This window comes from Molothrus ater, chromosome 24 (assembly GCF_012460135.2).
Source record: "Molothrus ater isolate BHLD 08-10-18 breed brown headed cowbird chromosome 24, BPBGC_Mater_1.1, whole genome shotgun sequence".
Lineage (NCBI taxonomy): Eukaryota > Metazoa > Chordata > Aves > Passeriformes > Icteridae > Molothrus > Molothrus ater.
Window position 1 is genome coordinate 1,365,793 of NC_050501.2, and position 23,330 is coordinate 1,389,122.

General features: G+C 58.4%; 1 protein-coding gene across 1 annotated transcript in view; it reads right to left on the minus strand.

Annotated features, from left to right (window-relative positions):
• The window catches only part of NKAIN1 (sodium/potassium transporting ATPase interacting 1), a 39,742-nt gene extending 21,950 nt beyond the window's left edge, over window positions 1–17,792 (minus strand). The window contains exon 1 of the mRNA XM_036397221.2: window positions 17,406–17,792. Within this exon, the coding sequence (XP_036253114.1) occupies window positions 17,406–17,459 (54 nt within the window). The 5' untranslated portion in view covers window positions 17,460–17,792. The remainder of the gene's footprint in view (window positions 1–17,405) is intronic.
• Window positions 17,793–23,330: the final 5,538 nt, after the last annotated feature.

Consider the following 23,330-nt stretch of genomic DNA (forward strand, 5'->3'; position numbering starts at 1 on the left):
AGAAGCCACTGAGAGGTGGAGATTTAATTAAAATGGAGGAAAAATCCCTAAAAACCCCATAAGCAAATGGGGAATAACTCAGGGCCGAAATCTGGGGGGTGTTGGGTTTTAACCTGTGGGATCAGGGAATAAATGTAGGGAAATGTGGGTTTAAACCTGGCTGATCTTGGGCCTGGGTCTGAGCAAACTAGGGCTTAAATCTGGGAGGTTTTGGGCTTAAATTTGGGGAATCATTGGGTGAGATCTGGGGGAGCTGGGGGTTAATTTTGGGATCTAAGATTTAGGACAGCTTGTGCTTTAGTCTGGGTTTAGGTTTGGATTTGGGGATCTTGCTCTTAGATCTGATGGATTTGGGGTTTAAATTTTGGGGGATCTTGTGCTTTAATTTGGGAGATCTTGGGTTTAACTTTCAGGGATTTTTTCCTTATATTTGAGGGTTTTGGGGCTTAAATTTGGGGGATTTGGGGCTTAAATATGAAGGATCTTGGGCTCAAATTTGGGAATCTTAGGTTTAACTTTGGGGGATTTTGTCCATATATTTGGGGAATTTGGGGCTTAAATTTGGAGGATTTGGGGCTTAAATATGGGAATCTTGGGCTCAAATTTGGGAATATTGGGTTTAACTTTGGGGTATTTTTTCCTTAAATTTGGAGGATTTGAGGCTTAAATATAGGGGATCTTGGGCTCACATTTGGGAATCTTGGGTTTAACTTTGGGGCACTGCACAGCCAGAGTGAAATTGGGAAATTGGGAAACCAGGAGAGATGTGGGGAGCCTGAGTCCCTAAATCACAAATTCCTGGAATGAGACACAGACAAAGGCTGGGACTGGATGAGGGAGGGGAACGGGCAGGGAAAAGCAAAGGAATGGGACAATGTGCTCCAAAAATTTGCCACAGCCGGCAGGATGGGGCAGGATGGGGCAGGATGGGGCAGGATGGGGCAGGATGGGGCAGGATGGGGCAGGATGGGGCAGGATGGGGCAGGATGGATGCCGGAGGAGATGCCCCAGCAGCCCGCGGTGCACACGGATTAAGCCGCAGGCAATTTCCATGCTAATTCTCCGGTTCTGTTCTTTATCCTGACATCTGGGAGAAGCCAGAGGTATTTTCCCCGAATCTCAACCGATGCCTCAAAGACACCATTAATACAATCCGATAGAGGAGAGGGAAAAAATGAATATATAATATACATATATATATATACCCCAAAAAATCCAATTTACTGACTTATTTAGCGCCACTTTCCGTAATCAATTCTCCCAGGGAAGAGCCCTGATTAAAGCCAAGCGCATCGCTATGGAAACCGGCATTCCCTCCTCCCACGGCCCGCGGGCTGCGAAGGAGAAGCTGGGCTGAGGAAATCTGCCTGGTAACAACCCCGTTAATGAGCCGGGGAGCAAAAATAATCCCTGCGAGCGCTGGCGCCGCCAAAGGAGCAGCCGGCGGCAGCCGGTGGGGAGGCGAAACGGCTCCCAAAATATTGATTTTGGTTTTTTTTTCTGGGATTGTTTTGGAGGAGGAGGGGACGCCCCCACATCCTGGAGGGATGAGCGGACATCTGGAGGTGGTTCCCGTGTGCGCCCACCCAGCCCGGCGGGTGTGCGTGTTTCTTCCAGCGTTTATCCAATTTTTTAGCTTTAAAACCCCGGATCAAAGCACGCAGGTCTGAGGGATTCGCCTGCCCGGCGAGGTGGGAGCTGCCGGCGTAAATGGGATTTATGGGATGGCCCCAAATGGATTGATGGGAAACCCAAATGGATTTATGGGGTTTCCCTCTCCTCGGGAGTTCCACAACCCACGGGCACCCGCGGCTCTGGGTGGGGAGCACCACCCCCACTGCCCGCTCCCATCCTGGGCTGAAATCCTGGGGGGCTTGGGGGCTGGGATTTGGGGATCTTGCTCTTGATCTGGTGGATTTTTGTGCTTAAATTTGGGAGAGTTTTGGCTTACATTTGGGGCTTAAACATAGGAGAGTTTGGCCTTAAATATGGGAAACCTTTAGTTTAAATTTGGAGGATTTATATTTTAAATATGGGAAATTTGGGGTGTAAATATGGGACAGTTTGGGCTTAAATATGGTGAACATTGGGTTTAAATTTGGGAGATTTGTATTTTAAATATGGGGAAATTGGGGCTTAAATTTGGGCAAGTTTGGGCTTAAATATGGGAAATCTTAAATTTGTAGGATTAATATTTTAAATGTGGGGAAATTGGGGCTTAAATTTGGGCAAGTTTGGGCTTAAATATGGGAAACATTTGGTTTAAATTTGGGGGATTTGTATTTTAAAAATGGGGGATCTTGTGCTTAAATAGGGGAGCAACCCCCCACCATGGGTGAGAATTTCTTGGAGAATTGGAGATTTATTCTTATTTCTCCATTGAATACTGGGACCTGGAGGGTTTGGGGTCTCCTCCTGGCCGGATGAGCACCCTGTAAGGGGAAGGTGCTGGGATAGAAATTCCCATGGGCTGTAAGGAAATGATGGGGGGTGGGAAAGGTGGATAGCAGAGAAGGGGCTGGGATGTTTCCTGAGCCCTCAAGGAGCTTTTTGGGGTGCAAAAGTCTGCCCAGGACATCTCAGTATCCACTGAGGAATTCAATAACAATCCCATCAACATTCTTCCTGAAATCCCCCATCCCCATCCCTGCCACTGCTCCCCGGGGTGAGGGTGGAGCCCCCCTGCCCTGGCAGTGGAACTGTGCTCCAGACAGGATCCCACAGGACCAGGGCATCCCCCCATTCCCACCACCCCTGCACCTGCATCCCAGGGCTTTCCAAACTACAGGAGCTGGAGAAGCACCCAAAGGGAAGCACTGTCCTAACAAACCCGGAATGTTCGGGGTAACTCCTTCAGTGAAGGACCCACTGGTGCTGATCCTGATGATCCCTTTGCTGTCGATCCTACTGACACCTCTGCTGATGATCCCAATGACCCTTCTGCTGTAGATCCCAATGATGCCTTCACTTTTGATCCCATACTCCCTCTGCTGTGGATCCCAGGATCCCTTCACTGTGGATCCCAATGATCCCTTCACTGTGGACCCCAGGGTCCCTGTGCCGTGGATCCCAGGGTCCCTGTGCCATGGATCCCAATGATCCCTTCACTGTGCATCCCAGGATCCCTTCACTGTGGATCCCAGGGTCCCTGTGCTGTGGATCCCAGGGTCCCTGTGCCATGGATCCCAATGATCCCTTCACTGTGGGTCCCAGGGTCCCTGTGCCATGGATCCCAGGGTCCCTGTGCTGTGGATCCCAATGATCCCTTCACTGTGGATCCCACAATCCCTTCACTGTGGATCGCAGGGTCCCTGTGCTGTGGATCCCAATGATCCCTTCACTGTGCATCCCACAATCCCTTCACTGTGGGTCCCAGGGTCCCTTCACTGTGGGTCCCAGGGTCCCTTCACTGTGGATCCCAGGGTCCCTCTGCTGTGGATCCCAATGATCCCTTCACTGTGCATCCCACAATCCCTTCACTGTGGGTCCCAGGGTCCCTTCACTGTGGATCCCAGGATCCCTTCACTGTGGATCCCAATGATCCCTTCACTGTGGACCCCAGGGTCCCTGTGCCGTGGATCCCAGGGTCCCTGTGCTGTGGATCCCACAATCCCTTCACTGTGGATCCCACAATCCCTTCACTGTGTGTCCCAGGATCCTTTCACTGTGGGTCCCAGGGTCCCTGTGCCGTGGCTCCCCCTCTCCCGCTCCCGTTTATCCGGGCAGGATGCGCCGGGCGGTGCCGCGGCCCCCGGCTCCTCATTAACCGCGGCCATCGGCAGCTCGGGAGCTCATTAGAGACTCCTCAAACAGCCGTAAAAATCGCTTTTATTAATTGCTTCACCCCCCTTCCATCGCCACCCTGCGGGAGGGGTTTGGGATGGGATTTCCCAGCCCCTTTCTTGGGTGGGGGTCGTGGATGAGCAGCTCCGGGGCTGGATCCATCCCGGGCCTCCCACTCTGCTCCATCCCTTAAGGATGAGATGTGACACCGGGATGTCGTGACAGGTGACATCCCGAGCCCTGCAGGGATGTGAGTCCATCCCCCTGGCTTCAGGGCGGCCCCATAATGGGGATTTTCCCCCAGAACTGTTTTTCCACCGGCACGGCTTTGCCAGCTGGGTGATGGGTCTGTCCCACCCCCTTATCCCCCTCATGGCAGGGATGAGTTTTTCCATATGAAAATATTTAGGGAAACCCCAAGGCCTGGACCCCACTAATGAGGGTGTGTTAATTGCGAGCCCTCACCCCATGTATAATTCAGGGGCCTTTGTTAGGGCCGGGTTTGCTTTGTCTGGGAAGTGCCACCCACCCACGGGACCCTGAGCCACACAGCTCCTCCTGGGGGGAGGGGCTGGATTCAAAATAATTGGGGCCTGGGGCTGCTGGGAGGTGGGGATGGGGTCGTTAGGGAGTTGGGGTCTTTAGTGGGGTCAGCATCCCCCTGATGGAGGAGGGGATGGGGCAGGGGGACATGGGGACAGCCTGGAGCACCATGGAAGGAGCCATAGAGGGACAACAAAACGTGGTGGGAGCTGGTCCAGTGTCCAGGCCGTGGGTGCTGCTGGGCTGGGACTTGCCCCCACTTTTTTGAGGTGAAAATCCTCATTCTTGCTGTGGGTGCACTCAAAAGTTTGGGGTTGGGGCCTGTGGGTGCCAAAACTGGGGACAGCACCCACGTCCTGGATGGGTGATGGAGAGGAACTGCACCAATGGGGCATAAACCAGCCCCAAATGGGTGAGGACATCCCTAAATACAACTCCTGACACCACCAGAGCCCCAGGGAGACCCCCTAAAATCACCCCAAATTCCCCAGATACCCTCAGCTCCCAGTGGTGCTGGACCGGGATCAGCCCCAGGACCAGCCCCAGGACCAGCAGCCTGAAATCCAGGTATGATGCAGCCCTGGGAGGGTGGGAAGGGGACAGGGATATCCTCACCCCCAGAGGGACTGGGGGACCTGCACCTCTCCACAGGCCACCACCCCACAACTGCTGAGCTTTGGTGGGAAAAAGATCTAAAAAATAGAAAAAAAACTTTTAATAACCCACTCCCCGTGGGTGTTTCCTGGTCACAGCAGCACCAGGCTGTGCTGCTAAATGGAATCCCTGGGGGGGCCAGCAAATCCAAGACATGAGGCAAATTCCCAGGAGGGAACAAAACAGGGAATAAAACACAGCCCTGAAATTCCCATCGCTCCAGACTGTGCCCTGTGTCCCTCCCAGGGGGATGGGGGGACATCCCAGGAGCACAGGGTGACCACAGGCAGTGGCAGGGCTGGGAGCTGGAGGGAATTGAGGCACAGCAGGGTGGGCACAGGCACCCCCAGCCCCGGGGCCTCCCATGCCCACCCCCACAGCATCGTCCCCTGGATGTCCCCACCCAAGCCTGGCAGTGGCACCCACGGCCCCAGCGCTGCCCATCACCCATCCCATCACCCATGGTCACAGGATGCCACCTCCCACCCACAGGTGCCACCTCCAGTGTCACCTCCAGCCCTGGGCTCCCTCAGACCCCCCCCAGCTGCTCTGTGACCACCCCAGCGGTCCCCTCATGGCCACGGGGACTCAGTGCCAGCCCTGTGCCACCCATGCCCGTCCCACGGCCCTGGCTGTGGCCATGGGGACTCAGTGCCAGCCCTGTGCCACCCATGCCCGTCCCACGGCCCTGGCTGTGGCCATGGGGACTCAGTGCCAGCCCTGTGCCACCCATGCCCGTCCCACGGCCCTGGCTGTGCCCCCAGCCCCGGTGCCAGGGGCTGCAGACAAGGCCAGGGAGGGACGGACCCGCCCCAGAGGAATTGGCCATGGCAGGTGACGGGCTGGAAGTGGCAGCAGAGGAGGGGACAGCAGGGGACACGAGCTGAGGGGGTCCCACAGGCACAGATGGAGATGCCAGGTGTCCCCAGGGTGGGTGAGAGGGACAGGGCTGGTTCCTGAGCCAAAGCAGGGCAGGGAAAAGAAGAGACAACACGAATCTGAGCCTGCAAAGGTTTGTGCAAAGCTGCCGACCCCGGGCCCGGCTGCTGCACCCACGGGGGGACCTGGGACCTTTCCTGAGGGTGGGGACACAAATCAGGGCGGGGGGACCCAGCTGGAGCCCACAGCCACGGCTGTCACCACTCCTGAGATCCACTGGGGTGGAGAGGAGGGGGCCAGAGCCCAGGAGGGTGGGACAAGGACTCTCAGGGTGACACTTGCAGGCAGTGCCTGAGCACCACCATTAACCCGAGCTGTGCCTGCACGGAGTTAGAGCACGGCCAGGGCTTCCCTGGGGCTCCCAGGAGCTCCAGCGTTCCAAGAACCCTCCAGTCCCACTCTGAGCATCACCCAGAGCACCCTTCACTCATCCCAAGTTCCATCTGCTCCCGCTCCAAGCACCCTCCATGCTCACCCCAACCACCTCAAGCATCCTCCACTCCCCAAGCGTTCTCCATTGCCACCCCAAGCACCTCAAGCACCCTGAGCACCCCTGATTCCCACCTGAGCATCCTCCCCATGACCCAGCACCCTCCACTCCCACACTCCCACCCTGAGCTTCCTCCCCTGCCCTGCCCTGCCCTGGGACATTTCCCACTCAGGGTTTGTACCCGGGAGTCCCTGTGGGGTGGCACCAGTGTGGCACCATTCCAGTGACAGCTCCCTGCAGCCCCAGTTCCCAAACTGGGACAGTCACTGAGGCCACCCCTGGCCCTTTGCTTTCCCAAATCCCATCCACCAAAGGTTCCACGTTTTCCTGCCCCAGCACGAGGCCAGGGGAGGCAAATCCACCCGGTGCCACATTCCCGGGGTTCCCGGACACACCCCCCTGCTGGGAAAGGGCCTCGCCATCGATCCGGCCGTGGGAAGAGACCACAGTGCCCCAGGGTACTAATTAGCCCCAATCAAGGTAATTAGCCTGCGAGCCGAGCAGTGGGGCAGCCCCCAGCGAGCCTGGCTGTGTCCCCTGCGTGTGACAGCACAGCTGTGACCCGGTGTGGGCAGGGAGGGTGACGAGGGTGACAGGACGCAGCCAGCACCCGTGGCTTTGCAGTGTCATTGTCACCGCCAGCCCCTGGGTACCCCAGGACCTCCCCCAGCACCCCCAGGGCACCGGTGCCCCTGCCAGCACAGAGCCAGGAGGTGGCACCAGGGTGAGAGAAATCCCCTCTGGGGGGTTCCCAGCCCAGCTCAGCTCAGGGGTCCCACTGTTCACACCTGGGCACCCCAAACTCCCCCGTGCCCTCCTGCATCCCTCCCTCCCTCCCTGCTGCTCCTGCTTCCAAACCCTGGAGCTGCTGGGATGTGCTGAGCCCCTGCTCCCTGCAGGTGCCAGGGGCTGATCCCTGAGGGTGAGGGGGAACCAGCACCCCAAAGCAGGTCCTGTGATGCTGGGGAAGGTGAAACAGGAAAGCCTTATAAATATGATTGTCTGGCAAGAGATTTTGAGAATATGGAAACTCTAAGTGAGATTGAAATGAAAGCAAGCTTTGAGATCCCTCAGTTCCTGAACAACTGGAAAACAATGGCATGGCCAGCTGAAGGTGATCCCCTTTTGATCAAACAATCCCCTCTGCTTGCAGACAGGCCCAAGGCTCAGAGCAGACCCTGCCAGCTTGGCAGAAGGGGCCCAAAGAGGAGTTTTGAGGGTTTAAAATGTAACCCAGTGTGGTAATGTAATGATTCCTATAGGCTGTATGGAAATGCTGTAGGATTTGTATCTTGGACTAGATTGGTGAGTGAGAATCAGAATATTCAGCACAGAAGATTTATGGTGTTGTAATGGGAACCTCGCTCTCTTACCCTTTTACTCTCTTCCCCTCTCACCCTCTCTCCCCCTCTCTTCTCTCGGGCCTGCTCTGAGCTGTGGCTGGCAGCTCCCAGCAGGGCCCTGCACCCAGGCCCTTTGCAATAAACCCCAAGTTCCAGCCCTGGCTGCAGAGATCTCTGCTCTCCGTCCATCCTGACCGTCCTACCCCCCGACGTTCCTACACTACAGCACCTCTCATCCTCCACACCCATTAAATAATTAAATAATGTAACCTCTATTAAATAATGTGACCCCATGGGGACAGAGGAGTCACATCCTGTCCCACTGCACCACTTGGGCCATTGTTTTTTCCTCCCTGAAATCTCCTTCTACTGCTGATGAGACCCAAAGGAGGGGGAATTTCCCCCAAGCACACGGGAGCTGTTATTAATCTTATTAAAAACCTCTTGGACTTTAATGTCCTGGTTAAACACAGCCTGGGCTGCTCTCTGCCCGCTTTGCATTTCCACTTTTCCAGCCTGTTACATCCAAATTTTGGAAATTGAAATAAATAGCTGCTTTCAAATGGGGGGAAGGGAAAAACCAGTGCCAAGGGAGCCATTCTGAGCTGCTCCAAGCATCCCCCAGGATTTGGGATGAATATTCTCTCCCTACTCAGCCCCCAGTGTTCATCAATTCCAGCCACGTTGGCTGTGGTGGGGACAGGGACATCCCGGGGCATTCCAGGAGCAGAAGGGGTGGGGACACAGCCTGGAGCACTGGGATGGGGCTGGGAAGGTTCCCAGCCCTGGTACTGCTCACCCAGGCTGGCAGAGATGGATACAGAACCCCCTGCACCCCAGAGCAGGCTGTTAAAGCAGGCAGGAGTGAGGGATTTGTGGGGTTTCCATCCCTGCCCCTATCCCAAAGGATGGGAGATCCCCAGGGAACGGCGGCAGCACCCCAAGGGCTCCCGGCCCAGGGGGGAGGTGATGCCAGCAGGATCCTGTTCCTGCTGTGGTGTGCAGTGGGACACAGAGCCCTTCCCAGCCCTGGGAATGGGCACAAGGCCAGGAGGGTGTCCTGGTCCCTGTGCCATTCACATTCTCTGAAACAATCCCCTTGCCCAGGAGTCTTCTCCTGGGAAGCTGAGAAGCCTCAGAGAAAAGGAAAACAATTCTTCTCTCATTTGCTTCTCCTGTGCTGTGCTCATGTGGAATGTGTTTGGAGATTGTTCACCCACAGGTGATTGTTCCATTGCATTCTGCTGGGAGTTGTTTTCACTCTTTGGCCAATCAGGGCCAAGCTGTGTCAGGGCTCTGGAGAGAGTCAGGAGTTTCATTATTATCTTTTTAACATTCTGTAAGTATCCTTTCTGGATTCTTTAGTATAGTTAGTATAGTATAGTATAGTATAGTATAGTATAGTATAGTATAGTATAGTATAGTATAGTATAGTATAGTATAGTATAGTATTCTTTAATATAATACAGTATAATAAAATAACAAATCAGCCTTCTGAGAACATGGAGTCAGATTCATCATTCCTGCCTTCATCAGGGCACCCTGCAAATCCAATATGTTCCCACCCCAGCATCCTCCCAACTGCCCAATCCACCCCTGTGCCAATTTTGTGGGGCCAGGGCTGGGAGCTCAGAGCCAGGTCTGTGTCCCAGAGGGGGCTGTGGGTTTCCCTTTGGGAACTGAATTCCTGCACAGTGAGTTTTGGTCTGGTTGAGCCCCAAACCCTCTTCCAGGGCTTCCCTGGGTTTTCTCTCTGGAGGAACTGAGCAGAGAGGAGCCAAGAGCACCTCTGCAGAAGGAAAAAGTTGTGGGAGCTGATGCCTCAGGTTCAGCTTTTTTATTTTTCAGACTCTGCTTTGGTGTGTGGGTCTGGCCTTCACATTATGGGATGCTGAGCTCTGTGCACAGAGCAGGGAGACAAAACAATTCCTGCTCCAGCTGGGCACCAAGGACAAATGATCCAAATCTCAGCCCAAGAGCACAAACCCCGTGGGCTGGAGAGAGAAAAACAAGCAGGGTGGGACTGCAGGGGCTAAAGCTGGAATGGGACAATGAACTGCAAGGTGCAAATGGAGCAGAACTGATCCAAGGGAGAGACCCCGTGCCCGGCCGTGCATTTTGGGGCCATTTTGGTTCATCTTGGGTGCAGCCCTGGCTGGGCTCTGGTGCTGCCCAAGGTGGATCCATGGAGGAGATCCTTTCCATAAATCCCTGCTTTATTCTTTAACTTCATCTAGTCTCTGTCCTAGAGCAGACTTCCCAAGGCATCGGATCCATCAAAGCCTTGGGCAGGGAGAGCATTCCATGAATAAACAACAAACACCATGAGGAGTTCATGAGGTGCTCCTGGATCCTCCAGCAGTGAATTCCCAAACAAACCCAACCTGTGCTGGAATAACAACCCAGGGTGCTCAGCACCCCCAATGCTGCCACTGTGTCGGGATGTCCCTGTTGTCCCACCAAACATGGCCCAAGCCTGGGGCAAGCGCTGGCCAAAGGCAGTGGTTGATCACCTTCAGGGCTGAAAAACCCCATTTCTCCCCAAAACCCACTCAGTTTGCCTCATTTCTCCTGCATTAAGGGCTTTTGGGTCTGGGAATCTCTTCCACCTCCCCATCTTGGTTGGATATTAGGAAAAAGTATTTAATGGAAAGAGTGAAAAAAGTTCTGGAATGTTCTGCCTGGGGAGGTGGTGGAGTCACCATCCCTGGGGGTGTTTAACAAAGCCTGGATGTGGCACTGGGTGCCAGGGTTGAGTTGAGGGGTTGGGGCTGGGTTGGACTGGATGAGCTTGAAGGTCTCTCCCAACCCAGTGATTCTGTGAATTCTGGGAATCTTCAAGGGGGGATGGTTTTAAACTAAATGAGGATGGATTCAGGTGGGATCTTGGGAATTGGGAATTGTTCCCTGGCAGGGTGGGCAGGGGCTGGGCTGGAATTGCCAGAGCAGCTGTGGCTGCCCCTGGAGCCCTGGCAGTGCCCAAGGCCAGGCTGGACATTGGGGCTGGCAGCACCTGGCACAGTGGGAGGTGGCCCTGCTGTGGCAGGGGTGGAATTTAAGGTACCAAACCATTCCCAGGTTCTGTGATCTTCCCTCAGAGCAGCCACAGACCCTGAGCCTCTCCAGAGGCTGTTTGGCCACATCTCCCATCCTGGAGTTGCTCTCCCCAGCCCCTCCCCATGGCTTGGCAATGGATTTTGGGATGGGAACGTCCCTGCCCCATGGGCTGCCCAGGATGCACCTCCAGGGGGACTCTCCCGTGCCAGGCTCTGCTCACCACCATCCCCTCATCCCACACCTTTTCTCCAGTGATGATTTCATTCCTTCTCTTTTTTCTGCCCAGTGCTGAAATGAGCAGCATTGATTTTTCATAGCACTAATTTTTTTCCTAACAGAAGCCACCTGGGATTAAATCAAATTCCTTATCAGCATCCAGACCATTGCTGGGGCAGCTCAGCCCCTTCCAGCAGCCAAACCTGGGAGCTCAAGGAGAAACAAGAGCCAGGTTTGGCTGGGCCAGACACATTTCCCAGCTCTCCATGAGCACATCTGCTTTAGGCTTTTCTGCTCACATCAGCCTTTCCTTCCCGGGCTCTGACAGTTCCACTGTCAGGCCAGGCTGGTTTCAGCCTCATCCTCTTTATTTTCTCTACAACCCAGCCCCCTGAGACATTTATTTTCCAGCCCCTCTCACTCCCAGCTCTGTTAAGAACCGCCATGAATGATTTAGGGAGTTCTTCAGGCGGCCTCGTTAATCCTCTTGGGTGCACATTAGCTGGTCCTGCAAATTTAGACGTACGGCACTTTAATCGCGGTTTTAATTGCGAGCTGTGAGGCTCTGCCTTCCCAAACACACGTCAATAAACCTTTACAGCCCTGCCTGGAATGGGGATGTGCCGGAGGATGCTCACCCACACGGAGCTCTGGGCTGGCTGATGCCTCTGCAGGGCCACACACACCGCGCTCACCCGGGGAGGTGACGGGCTGGGCTGGGCTTTTCAGGCTTTTAAAACACATTTCCCACCTTGGGGCCGGCTCTGGATCCTCTGGATCCCTGGAGGATCCTCATCCCTCCATGGCAGCATCCGTGACCCCACAGAGCCGCGGGTATCAGCACCCCCCTCACCCCACGGAGAGGGGATGTGGGGCAGCGAGGGGGCGAGGGGGACTGAGGGACTCCCCTCGCCATCCCCGCGCTCCTGCCAGCCCCCATTGCCATGGCAACCATGCAAATGGGAAAGCTTTCCATAATCATTAGGGAGCGGAGAGCAGCAGTACAAACAGCGGCGGCAGTAGATTACAAGCCCATTATGAACAGTCGCACCTTCTGAGCGCTGGTAATTACACCTAATTGTGCATTTAATTGTGTAATTGAAAACCTCCAGCCCGAGTTCAGCCCGGGCTCCTTTCCCCCTTTCCGAGGGAGGGGATGCGGCCGGGGCCGCCCCAGCCCCGCGGTGCTCGGGCCATCCCCGGCCGAGCCCCGGAGCCGGGCGAGGACAAAAGACGGCGGCAGAGGTGGGAGGAGGGTGGTTCCCAGCGGCCGTGGCCAAACCAGGGAAATCAGAGCAGGAAGGGAGGATGGAATGGGACAGGAGGGCCACGGAGCCCCCAGGGGTGCAGAGGGTCCCGCTGTCGCACAGGGATGACACCCAGGGGTGAAGGATCATCCTCTCCCTCCACCCATCCCTCGTTAAGCCAAACTCCTGATCCTTCCCCAGCCTTGGGTCACCTCCCAGCGGCTCCCGGTGCCGCCGAACCCCGCGGCTCGGGGAGAAGCTGGGGTGGACCCGCGGACCCCGCAGGGACCGGGCACGGCAGCGCCGCTCTGGCGTGGCACGGCATGGCACGGCATGGCACGGCACGGCATGGCACTGCATGGCACTGCACGGCACGGCACTGCACGGCACGGCATGGCACGGCATGGCACTGCATGGCACGGCATGGCACTGCATGGCACGGCATGGCATGGCATTGCACGGCATGGCACTGCATGGCATGGCACGGCATGGCACGGCACTGCATGGCATGGCACGGCACGTCATGGCACTGCATGGCACTGCATGGCACGGCACGGCATGGCACGGCACGGCACTGCACTGCATGGCACGGCACGGCACTGCACTGCATGGCACGGCACTGCATGGCACGGCACGGCATGGCACGGCACGGCACTGCACTGCATGGCATGGCACTGCATGGCACCGCGTGTCACCGCACGGCTCCGCACCGCACCCCGCCAGCCTGGCAGGCTCCGGCAGGCGGGAGGTGCCAACCCAGCTCTGCTTTTCCAGCCAATTAAAGGAGAAGGAGAGAAACAAAGAAGGAAACGGGAGCCCGGCTGGAAGCGGCTGCCGGCTCTGGCAGGCGGGGGGGGGCACGGAGCGGCCGCGAGGAGGGGACGGTGGGGTGGGATGGAGAAGGAGCCGGTCTGGGATGGAGAAGGAGCCGGTCTGGGATGGAGAAGGAGCCGGCTCCAGGAAAACCATCCCGCACCAGAGCCTGAGCACGGCCACGGGGCACGGAGCGGGGTGGCCAAGGGACATGGGACAGCAGCTGGACAGAGCCGGCCTGACAGCTGCCAGCAGTGCATGTCCCAGTATCCTGATATCCCCATATCCTGCCATCCTGATGTCCCAATATCCTGATACCCTGGTGTCCTGATGTCCTGATGTCCCAATACCCCAATATTCCAGTGTTCCGATATCCCGATGTCCCAATGTCCTGATATCCCAATATCCTGATGTCCTAATATCCCAATGTCCCAATACCCCGATGTCCCAATATCCCAATGTCCCAATATCCCAATGTCCCGATGTCCCAATATCCCAATACCCCGATGTCCCAATATCCCGATATCCCAATACCCTGATATCCCAATATCCCAATATTTCAGTATCCCAATATCCCGATATCCCGTACCATGTCACCAGGGCTGGCCCAGCCCCAGAGCACAGCTGTTCCCCCCCTGCAGGCTGCAGAGGAACAAATGCTGTGGCTCCCACACCCCTGCCCGAGCAGGGCAGCGCCACCCCGGGTCCTGCCCCATCCCACCCCTCGGCATTCCCATTTCCCACAGAGAGGGTGAATCCCACAAGCACGGGGCACAGAGAGGGGTTGGTGTCTCCCAGCTGCAGGGAAAACCAGCAAAACCCCGGGCTTTGGGTTTTATCCCACCTCATTATCACAAACATCTGCAGGTGGCCCCTCCCGAGGCAGGGCACAGCCAGTGGGGGTTTGCCAAGAGGATTTTTTCAGGGAAAAACCATAAAAGGAGGCAAAATGTGGCACGTGCTGCCCATCCCCAGGACTGGGGTCAGCCAGCACTTGCAGCACGGCCTTGCCAGGGGGGAAGGAGCTTGGGGGGGTGTTTGAGTGCTCCAAAGCAGCTCCTGTGGTGTCACGGCCCAAAAAGGAGCTTCCCAACCTGGTTCAGGGGTGGGCTGGAGCGGGCAGGGCTCGGCAGGGCCCCTCTGGATCAGGGACCTTGTGCCCAGTGGGTGCCAGCTGCACCTGGGGACATCCAGAGCATCCCTGGGGCCAGGGGGTGAGGGAGCAGGTCATGGATATTGGGAAACCAGCTGGGTGTGAAAGGTGCCCAAGGGGTGACAGTGGCACACAGGAAGCCATGGGAGGGTGTCCAAGGAGTGACAGTGGCACACTGGGAGCCATGGGAAGGTGCCCAAGGGGTGACAGTGGCACACAGGGAGCCAAGGGAAGGTGCCCAAGGAGTGACAGTGGCACACAGGGAGCCATGGGAGGGTGCCTGTGAGGTGACAGTGGCACACAGGGAGCCATGGGAAGGTGCCCAAGGGGTGACAGTGGCACACTGGGAGCCATGGGAAGGTGCCCAAGAGGTGATAGTGGCACAAAGGGAGCCATGGGAAGGTGGCTGTGAGGTGACAGTGGCACACAGGGAGCCATGGGAAGGTGCCCAAGGGGTGACAGTGGCACACAGGGAGCCATGGGAAGGTGGCTGTGAGGTGACAGTGGCACACAGGGAGCCATGGGAAGGTGCCCAAGGGGTGACAGTGGCACACAGGAAGCCATGGGAAGGTGCCCAAGGGGTGACAGTGGCACACAGGGAGCCAAGGGAAGGTGGCTGTGAGGTGACAGTGGCACACAGGGAGCCATGGGAAGGTGCCCAAGGGGTGACAGTGGCACACAGGGAGCCAAGGGAAGGTGCCCAAGGGGTGACAGTGGCACACAGGGAGCCATGGGAGGGTGCCTGTGAGGTGACAGTGGCACACAGGGAGCCATGGGAGGGTGCCCAAGGGGTGACAGTGGCACACAGGGAGCCATGGGAAGGTGGCTGTGAGGTGACAGTGGCACACAGGGAGCCATGGGAAGGTGCCCAAGGAGTGACAGTGGCACAAAGGGAGCCATGGGAAGGTGCCCAAGGGGTGACAGTGGCACACAGGGAGCCAAGGGAAGGTGCCCAAGGGGTGACAGTGGCACACAGGAAGCCATGGAAAGGTGGCTGTGAGGTGACAGTGGCACACAGGGAGCCATGGGAAGGTGCCCAAGGGGTGACAGTGGCACACAGGAAGCCATGGGAAGGTGCCTGGGCTGGGCAGGAAGGAGCAGGTGGCATCACCTCAGGATGTCACCACGCTGCTGTTGAAGGGACAGCGGGGCCCAGGCTGGCCAGGGGGGCTCAGCTGAGCCGTGCCCTCCCTGGGCAGCCTCGCTGGTGGCACGAGCTGCTCCTGCAGCCATGGGGCAGCCCCACACTCACCAGGGTGACCCCAGCCCCCCGACTGGGCACAGTGGGGACACAGCTGTCCCCACCCACAGGACAGAGGGCCCAGGACAGGTGGGGGGATGTGAGCCTGCCATGCCATCCCCATGTCAGGGGTGGAGCAGAGGAGGGGAGCAGGGATGGGGTTGGGGATCATCCCCCCTCCCTGAGGCTCCATCCCAAACCTCAGCTCTGCCTGGTCCAGGTGCTGTGTCACCTCAGGGTGGCCTTGGTCACCACAGGGGATGCCTGGGTGGCACTGCCACCTCCAGTCTCCTGGGGCTGGCTCAGCACAGGGCCATGGGTGGGGACCCAGACCCCTCAGCTTGGGGTGAGGAGCTGAGGGCTGGGGGGATCTCCCCATAGGGGGTGGAAGCTGCTGCCTCCAAACCCAGGAAGGAGCTCTGGAGAGCATCCCAAAGGATGAACTGGTTCAGGATGAGCCTGGAGAGGGAAGGGGAAGGTCCCTGGTAAGGGATTGGAGCCTTTGGTGGTGCCAACAGCACCAGGACACACGGGGGGAAGGTGGAGGGGACAGCCTGACCCCAATTAGCAGCACAAAGTTCCTGTGGGGGTGAGCAGGAGCTGCTCTCGCAGCCCAGGAGCTCACACCTATTCAGCCTTCCCCGAAATGAGCAGATTAAAACCTCTCTGATTTGGGATATCTCGGGGAGTAATCACCACCAAACCTGCCTGGGAGCCGAGTGGTGAAAAGGAATGTGACCAAGAGCCAGGAAACTCCTGCACACCTGGAAAAGCCCCGCTGGATTTATCCTGGATCAGGTGAGCGAAACGCCAAGCGAGACTGCACAGCCCAAAGCGAGGGGACAGCTGGGGACACCGAGGCCATTCCTGCTGGGAATGGGGGACTCCAGCCTGGGGATGATCCCAGGGCTGAGCACCGGCTTCAAAGCTTCCCCATCCCCCATCCTCCCCTCGTGTACCCCCATCCAAAAGCGGGGACCCCTCCCCACCCGCTGCCTTCTGGAGGATGAAGGATGAGCAAGAGCCGGGAAGAAAGTGCCTGTCAGCAGGATGCCACCATCATCTCCAGAGGGCTCTGAGCCCGTTCCCATCGCCGCGTCCATCCATCCATCCATCACCCCCGTGCCGAGGACACCACGAGCTGACCCCACAGATTTCAGCAGTCCCTCCCTGCCCTCCTCGCCCGGCACGGCCGCGGGTGCGGGTAGGAGGCGGCTGAGTCTCCATTAACGCACCACCCTGCCGGGATAATTAATCGCAACCTCGCCGGCGCTGGTTTGAGCAGAACCCCCCCGGATCCCCCCCGCGCTCCCTTCGCCGGCTCCTCGGGCAGAGCCTGATGAAGATTGATTCGCGGGAGGCGGCAAGCGCGGCACGGATTGTCACGGAACCCTACAAATGAAACCCCACAATCCCGTGAAAATCAACCCTCTCCTTTCTCCTTGCTGCCACAGCCCGGTGCCCCCCACCGCGGGCAGGTGGGTCCCGCTCAGGAGCAGCAGAGTTTCCAAAGTGCTGCCGGCGGCTCCAAGTTTCCCTCCCGCCCCGACTCAGGGGACCAGCACCCCGAGACGCATCCGCGGAGTCACCAGAATGGGAAACCGCGGGCGGGAGTGAACTCGGAGGGAAGAGATTGCAGTTGGGAACAAAGCTCACACCTGCTGTAGACGCAACCTCGGGCACTGACAGCGCAGGGAAGGGGTCCCCATCCACCTCCCCGGCCAGCGCCGGCTTGAGGCAGGAGATGAGGGTGGCACTGCCTGTCTTTTAGATCAGCATATTTTCTTTCCTCTGGGTTTTTTCTTTTTGGGTGATGGTGAAGCATCCCCGAGCTGGTCCCAACACAAGGTCACCGCCGAGGCGGCGTGGGGAGCGGTGACAGGCAGCATCTCGCACAAAGCACCCCCGGCATGCCGATGAGCCTTACCAGCTGCAGGCAGCAGAATCCCACCAGCGTGCATCGCCCGTTGCATCTCCCCATGGCTCCCCAGCCGGATCCTCGGGGCTCCCTCACCGTGGCCTCGCTCCGCCGCCGTGCTCCAGCTCCTCAGCAGCCGCCCCTTGGCCACCCGGGCAGCGTCACGGGGGGCTCCAGCACCATGTCCCGCTCTCCAGCCTCGGGCCAGCCCCGCCGGCTCAGCACAGCGGCGGGCTGGGCTCGGCGCGGGGCATCGCCCCCTTCTCCCTCCGCCCCCCGCCCCGCTAGAGCCCGCTCGGGCGGCGCGGGGGCCGCGGGGCCGCGCAGCCCTGGCCGCCCATGCCCGGCCCGGCGCGGAGCCGTGCGCTCCGCTATTGTCTCCCGCACAGCCGCGCTCCGCGCCCCGGGCGGGCGGGCGGGGGGCGCGGGCGGGGCCGGGCGGCGCGGCCGGAACAAGGCGGGACGCGGCAGCCGGCGGGGCGCGGCGGGCGGCGCGGCCGGGCGGGGCGGGGGGCGGGCGGGCACGCCGAGCCGCGCCGAGCCCTTGGCGGCCTCCGGGGGCGCGGGCAGCGCGGCCCCTCCGCCGCACCGCGGCTCCCGCCTGGCCTTATCCTTATCCTTAATCATCAGCGTTTGTCTTTTGAACCGCAGATTTTTGTTATAATTCTTTTTTCGCCTCCTCCGGAACCAGGTGCGGCTGGGTGAGACCCTGGGGGAGGGCTGCGAGATGCTCCCCCCGTATCCCCCCCCGTATCCCCTCGCATCCCCCCTGCATCCCCCGGCCCTGCGGCCCTTGGGCGGCGCCTGGACCCGCAGCACAGGGACCCCGCCGCCTCCCCTGGGCTGGCCATGCCCGCGCAGCAGCTGGGCTTGCGGGGAGGACAGATGGCCGAGCCCGGCGGGAGCGCCCCGCATCCCCCCGCAGAGCCCCCGCTCCGCAGAGCCCCGCTCGGCACACGCGGCTGGGGCCAGCGGCGAGTGCCGGCCGGGGGCAGAGTGCCTGGGCAGGGCGTGGGTGCAGACAGGGCTGACACGGCCCCTCACCGCCACCCACCCGCTCGCCTTTGTTCTGTTTTCACAGCACACCTTCGGGGACATCGCAGAGCGCGAGGAATCACCGGCATGCTGCTTTCCCAGCGCTTTAGAAACCTCTGGCTGAAATGCCGCCTGGCAGAAGCACTTGGAAACAGTTTGTTGCTTTTAATTTCCATGATTTCTTAATCCTCAGCGCCGATGTTCAGAAGGAAGCATCTTCTAAACCCACCCCACACAGCCTTAGGTGTCAGAGCATCCACACGGCATCCGGGGGATGAAGCTGCATTTGTGTGTGTGGTCCAAACCCACCCAAGCTTGCCAGGGCTCATCCCTGTGCTCATCCCACCTCCCACACCTGGAGCTTCTCCTTCATCCTCCACGATGGGGATTTCTCTCCCCCGGGGCTGTTCCGTGCTCCCGGGGGCGTTTGGGGAGGCTGAGGCTGAAGGAGGGGGCTTTGCAGGAAACGCTTGGCTTTGTGCATTCAGACACACACAGGGCAAAGATGCAGCGGGTTCCTCGAGGGACGCTCTGAACCGGGCTCCTGGGAGCAGGAGCAGCCTCAGACGTGGTTTGTTCCCCCCTGGCCTGGCTGGGTGACCTCCACCAGCCCCGAGTGTTCCCACAGCTCCATGCAGGCCAAGCTGTGGAGCTGGGACACCCCCACCGTGGGCTGGGCCATCCCTCCCAGCTCTCCTGGCTCTGGGATCCCCAGGTTTCACCTGGGACAGGTCCCATCGCCTTCATCCCGTTCTGTCTCAGGCTCCTGAGGGTTATCCTGGTACAGCCACAGCTCCAGGATTCAGCTTTTGGGCTCCTCTGGGATTTAAACACAGCAGAAATTTGGATCAGAGGGGTTGGGATCACGTCACAGGTCAAAAATGCATCCCACAGCATCTCCTTGGCCACGGGCAGGCAAATCTGCCCAGCTCAGCCCTCCTGCAGCCCCCCAAACCACCAGGGAAAGGCAAAATGCTTTGATGGGAAATCATAAATTCCCATCCAATGGCACCGAGATCCCGCCTGGCTCCCAAGCAGGTGGAGTTTTGCAAAGAATCAATTTTAGATTAAAAAAAGGTCAATAAACCCTGTCATGGAGCTTCCCTGGGAGGAGAGGAGACAACTTCATCCAGGAGAGGGTGGGGAATGAGCCCAGGGCTTTGTGCTTTGCTCTGCTCAGAACCTGCCACCCCACACCCCACCCTGGGGTTTGTGTGCAAGACAAAGCCCCAGTGGCCAAAATTACAGAGAAAATATCAGAGGAAATCCAAAAAGGGTCCTGTAATTAATTGTGGGGGGTGGGAAATGGGAGGGAGCCACCAGGCTCTGTGCTTTGATCCCCAGCTCACAAGCCTTGTTGTGCCTCAGTTTCCCCAACACCGCTGGGGGGGTCAGAGCCTCCTCCCAAATCTCCAGTGGGATGGAGAAGGGAGAGGAACAACCCCATCAAGGCTGAGACTCCATTTCTCTGCCACCCCACATGCTGTGATGGGGTGACAGGGCTGTCCCCTGTCCCCCATGGCCACCTGGCTCTGGCAGGGGCTGGATCTGACCCAGCTGAGCTCTGCACCCCCAGGGCAGGAGCAGCCAGATGGGATCTCTTCCCCAGGTACACAAAATCCTCTCTTTCCACTAAACCCGAGTGTTTGAAGTCAAAAACCATCTGTATCTTTATGCCAGAGAGAGCTCTCCCTGCCAGGGGTATAAACAGAACACAGAGACATCAGGTTTTTTCACTAAATGGATATTTTTACATCAAAGTCAGGTTTCTGTCTGTATGGGCAGGGCTGGAGCAGCCTGGGGACAGGAACATCTCAGTCCCAGGGCCAGGGATGCTCTGGCTTTGGGTCTGGGGATGGCCCAGCCCTGGGGTACAGGATGGCCCAGTTTGGGGTCAGGGTCAGCCCTGGGGTAAAGGACGGCCCAGTTTGGGGTCAGGGTCAGCCCTGGGGTAAAGGATGGCCCAGTTTGGGGTCAGGGTCAGCCCTGGGGTAAAGGATGGCCCAGTTTGGGGTCAGGGTCAGCCCTGGGGTAAAGGATGGCCCAGTTTGGGGTCAGGAGTGCCCCAGCCCCGGGGTGAGGGATGCTCCATCCCTGGGGACAGTGACACTCCAGCCATGGATACCTGGGACGTCCCAGGTTTGGGATCAGGGATGTCCCAGTCCTGGGGTCACATTGCTCCAGCCCTGACTCCTGGGATGTTCCAGGGAATGTTCCATCCCCAGGGTCATGAATGCCCCAGTCCTGGGGTCAGGGATGCTCCAGACCTGGATCCAGGGATGACCCAGAGCCAGGATCAGGAATTCCCCATCCCTGGGGTCACAGATGCCATGGCTGTGGGGTCAAGGACCCCCCATCCCTGGGGTCAGTGGCACTCCAGCCATGGGTAGCAGGGATGTCCCAGTCCTGGGGTCAAAGATGCTCCAGCCCTGAGTTAGGGATGTCCCAGACTCAGGATCAGGAATGCTCCATCCCTGGGGTGGTAGAGGCCCTGGGTAAGGGATGCTCCATCCCTGGCGTGGTAGAGGCCCTGGGTAAGGGATGCTCCATCCCTGGCGTGGTAGAGGCCATGGCTGTGGGGTCAAGGATGCTCCAGCCCTGGGGTCAGGAACATCCTGGCCCTGGGCTCAAGGATATTCCATCCCTGGGCTCAAGGCTGCTCCAGCCCTGACTCCAGGGATGTCCCAGGCCCAGGATCGGAGCTGCCCCATCCCTGGGTCCAGCCCAGCTCCAGGCTGGACACGGCTTGGAGCACCCTGGGATGGTGGGCAGGGGTGAAATGGGATGAGCTTTACATCCCCACAGCCAAACCACTCAGGGATTTCATGAGGCTGTGACTTCCCGAGCCACCTCCAGGAAGAAACACACATTTATTTAGGCAACCTGTCCCCAGTTTGAGGATAATTAGCCCCCAGCTGCCAGTCACCATCAGCTCTGTGGATCCCAGGTAATGGATCGGGCTCAGGCGGCTGTTGGAGAATTGATGGATGAGTTAAAATGAGTTCCCACCATTCCTTCTCTGTTGTTATCTTATCTCTGTGCTGGGGAGAAGGGCAGCACATCACAGGATCCATCGTCATCATTTCTCTTTTGTAGCTCGCAAAATTCATAATTAACAAAAAATTTCTCTTCACTTGCTCATGTAATTTAATTAGCTCCCCATTAAACGCAGACTAAACAGCATCTATTCCCCACCAGAGCAAATAATTGTTTTCCATTCTCTCAGAAACCATCGCTGGAACTCTCTGAATTCATTAGGGAGCAGCAGTGGGAAAAGGTGGGGAAAGGGAGGGAAAAGCTGCAGGAAGGACAGGACGGAACGAGAGGGGGTGGGGCAGGGCCGGAGCTGCCTTTGGGATGTCCCGGGATGTCCCCACTGACCCCACAGGGGGGTGCTGGATCCATCCCGCTGCACCCCCGGGGCTCTGGGTGCTGCCTCCGCCTCCCCCCGGGAGCTCCTGGGGGTGCTGGCATTGCCAAAGGGTCAAGGACCGGGATGGGGACAGGGACAGGGATGGGGACACTCCCCAGGGCCACCTCGGGGTCACCTCCAGCCCCCTGAGGCCGGGGATCAGCCCCCCCTGCCAGCCCAGCTCCGTGGAACTGGGGCTGTTTATCCGGATCCCAGGAAAGATTTAATTTCCAGTGGAAATCTCTCAAGCAAATACCTCCCTCGGAGGAATAAACCTGGTTAAGGAAACAATTTGCTCTGCACTCAGATGAAGCTCGAATGCTTTGCTGCTGGCATGGCCCAGGGCTGGCTTGGATCCGCTGTGGGATGGGAGCCAGGAGAGCCCTGGGCTGCCCTGGCTGCATCTGGGACCAGGGGGAACACGGGGACTGGCCCCAAATCCTCCTGGATGCTGCTGGAAACCAGTGGGAACAGAGGAGGATGACCCCAAATCCCCCTGGATGCTGCTGGAAACCAGTGGGAACAGAGGAGGATGACCCCAAATCCCCCTGGATGCTGGTGGGACTAGTAGGGACAGGGGGGACTGGCCCCAAATCCCCCTTAATGCTGTTGAGAACCAGTGGAAATGGGGGAATCTGGCCCCAAATCCCTCTGGATTCTCTGCTGCCCAGCACAGGGCATTGTCCTGTCCCCAAAGGGTGGTGGCAGTGCTGGCCCTGGCACCTCTGGGGTGGTTGGTGCCAGCCCTCCATGGTGGGTTCCAGCTCTCCAAGGTGTGTTCCAGCCCTCCAAGGTGGGTTCCAGCCCTCCAAGGGGTGTTCCATCTCTCCATGGTGGGTTCCATCTCTCCATGGTGGGTTCCATCTCTCCAAGGAGTGTTCCAGCTCTCCAAGGAGTGTTCCAGCCCTCCAAGGGGTGTTCCATCTCTCCATGGTGGGTTCCAGCCCTCCATGGTGGGTTCCATCTCTCCATGGTGGGTTCCATCTCTCCATGGTGGGCTCCATCTCTCCAGGGAGTGTTCCAGCTCTCCATGGTGGGTTCCATCTCTCCATGGTGGGTTCCATCTCTCCAACGAGTGTTCCAGCTCTCCATGGTGGGTTCCATCTCTCCATGGTGGGTTCCATCTCTCCAAGGAGTGTTCCATCTCTCCATGGTGGGTTCCATCTCTCCATGGTGGGTTCCATCTCTCCAAGGAGTGTTCCAGCTCTCCATGGTGGGTTCCATCTCTCCATGGTGGGTTCCAGCTCTCCATGGTGGATTCCAATTTCTCCCAGACCAACTTTCCTCCCTCCCAGGGGCTGGGACAGGGACCCATGGTCCAAGGGGTGGGCATTGTCCAGCCCTGGCTGCAATGAGCACTGAAACCTTGAGCTGTCCCACCCCTGTGTCCCTCCTCACTGCCCACAGGGAACAAAGGGTTAATTCCTCATTATAAATTATTGTTTAATTCCTCGGCACTGGGAATGGTCACAGAGCTGGGATGGGCA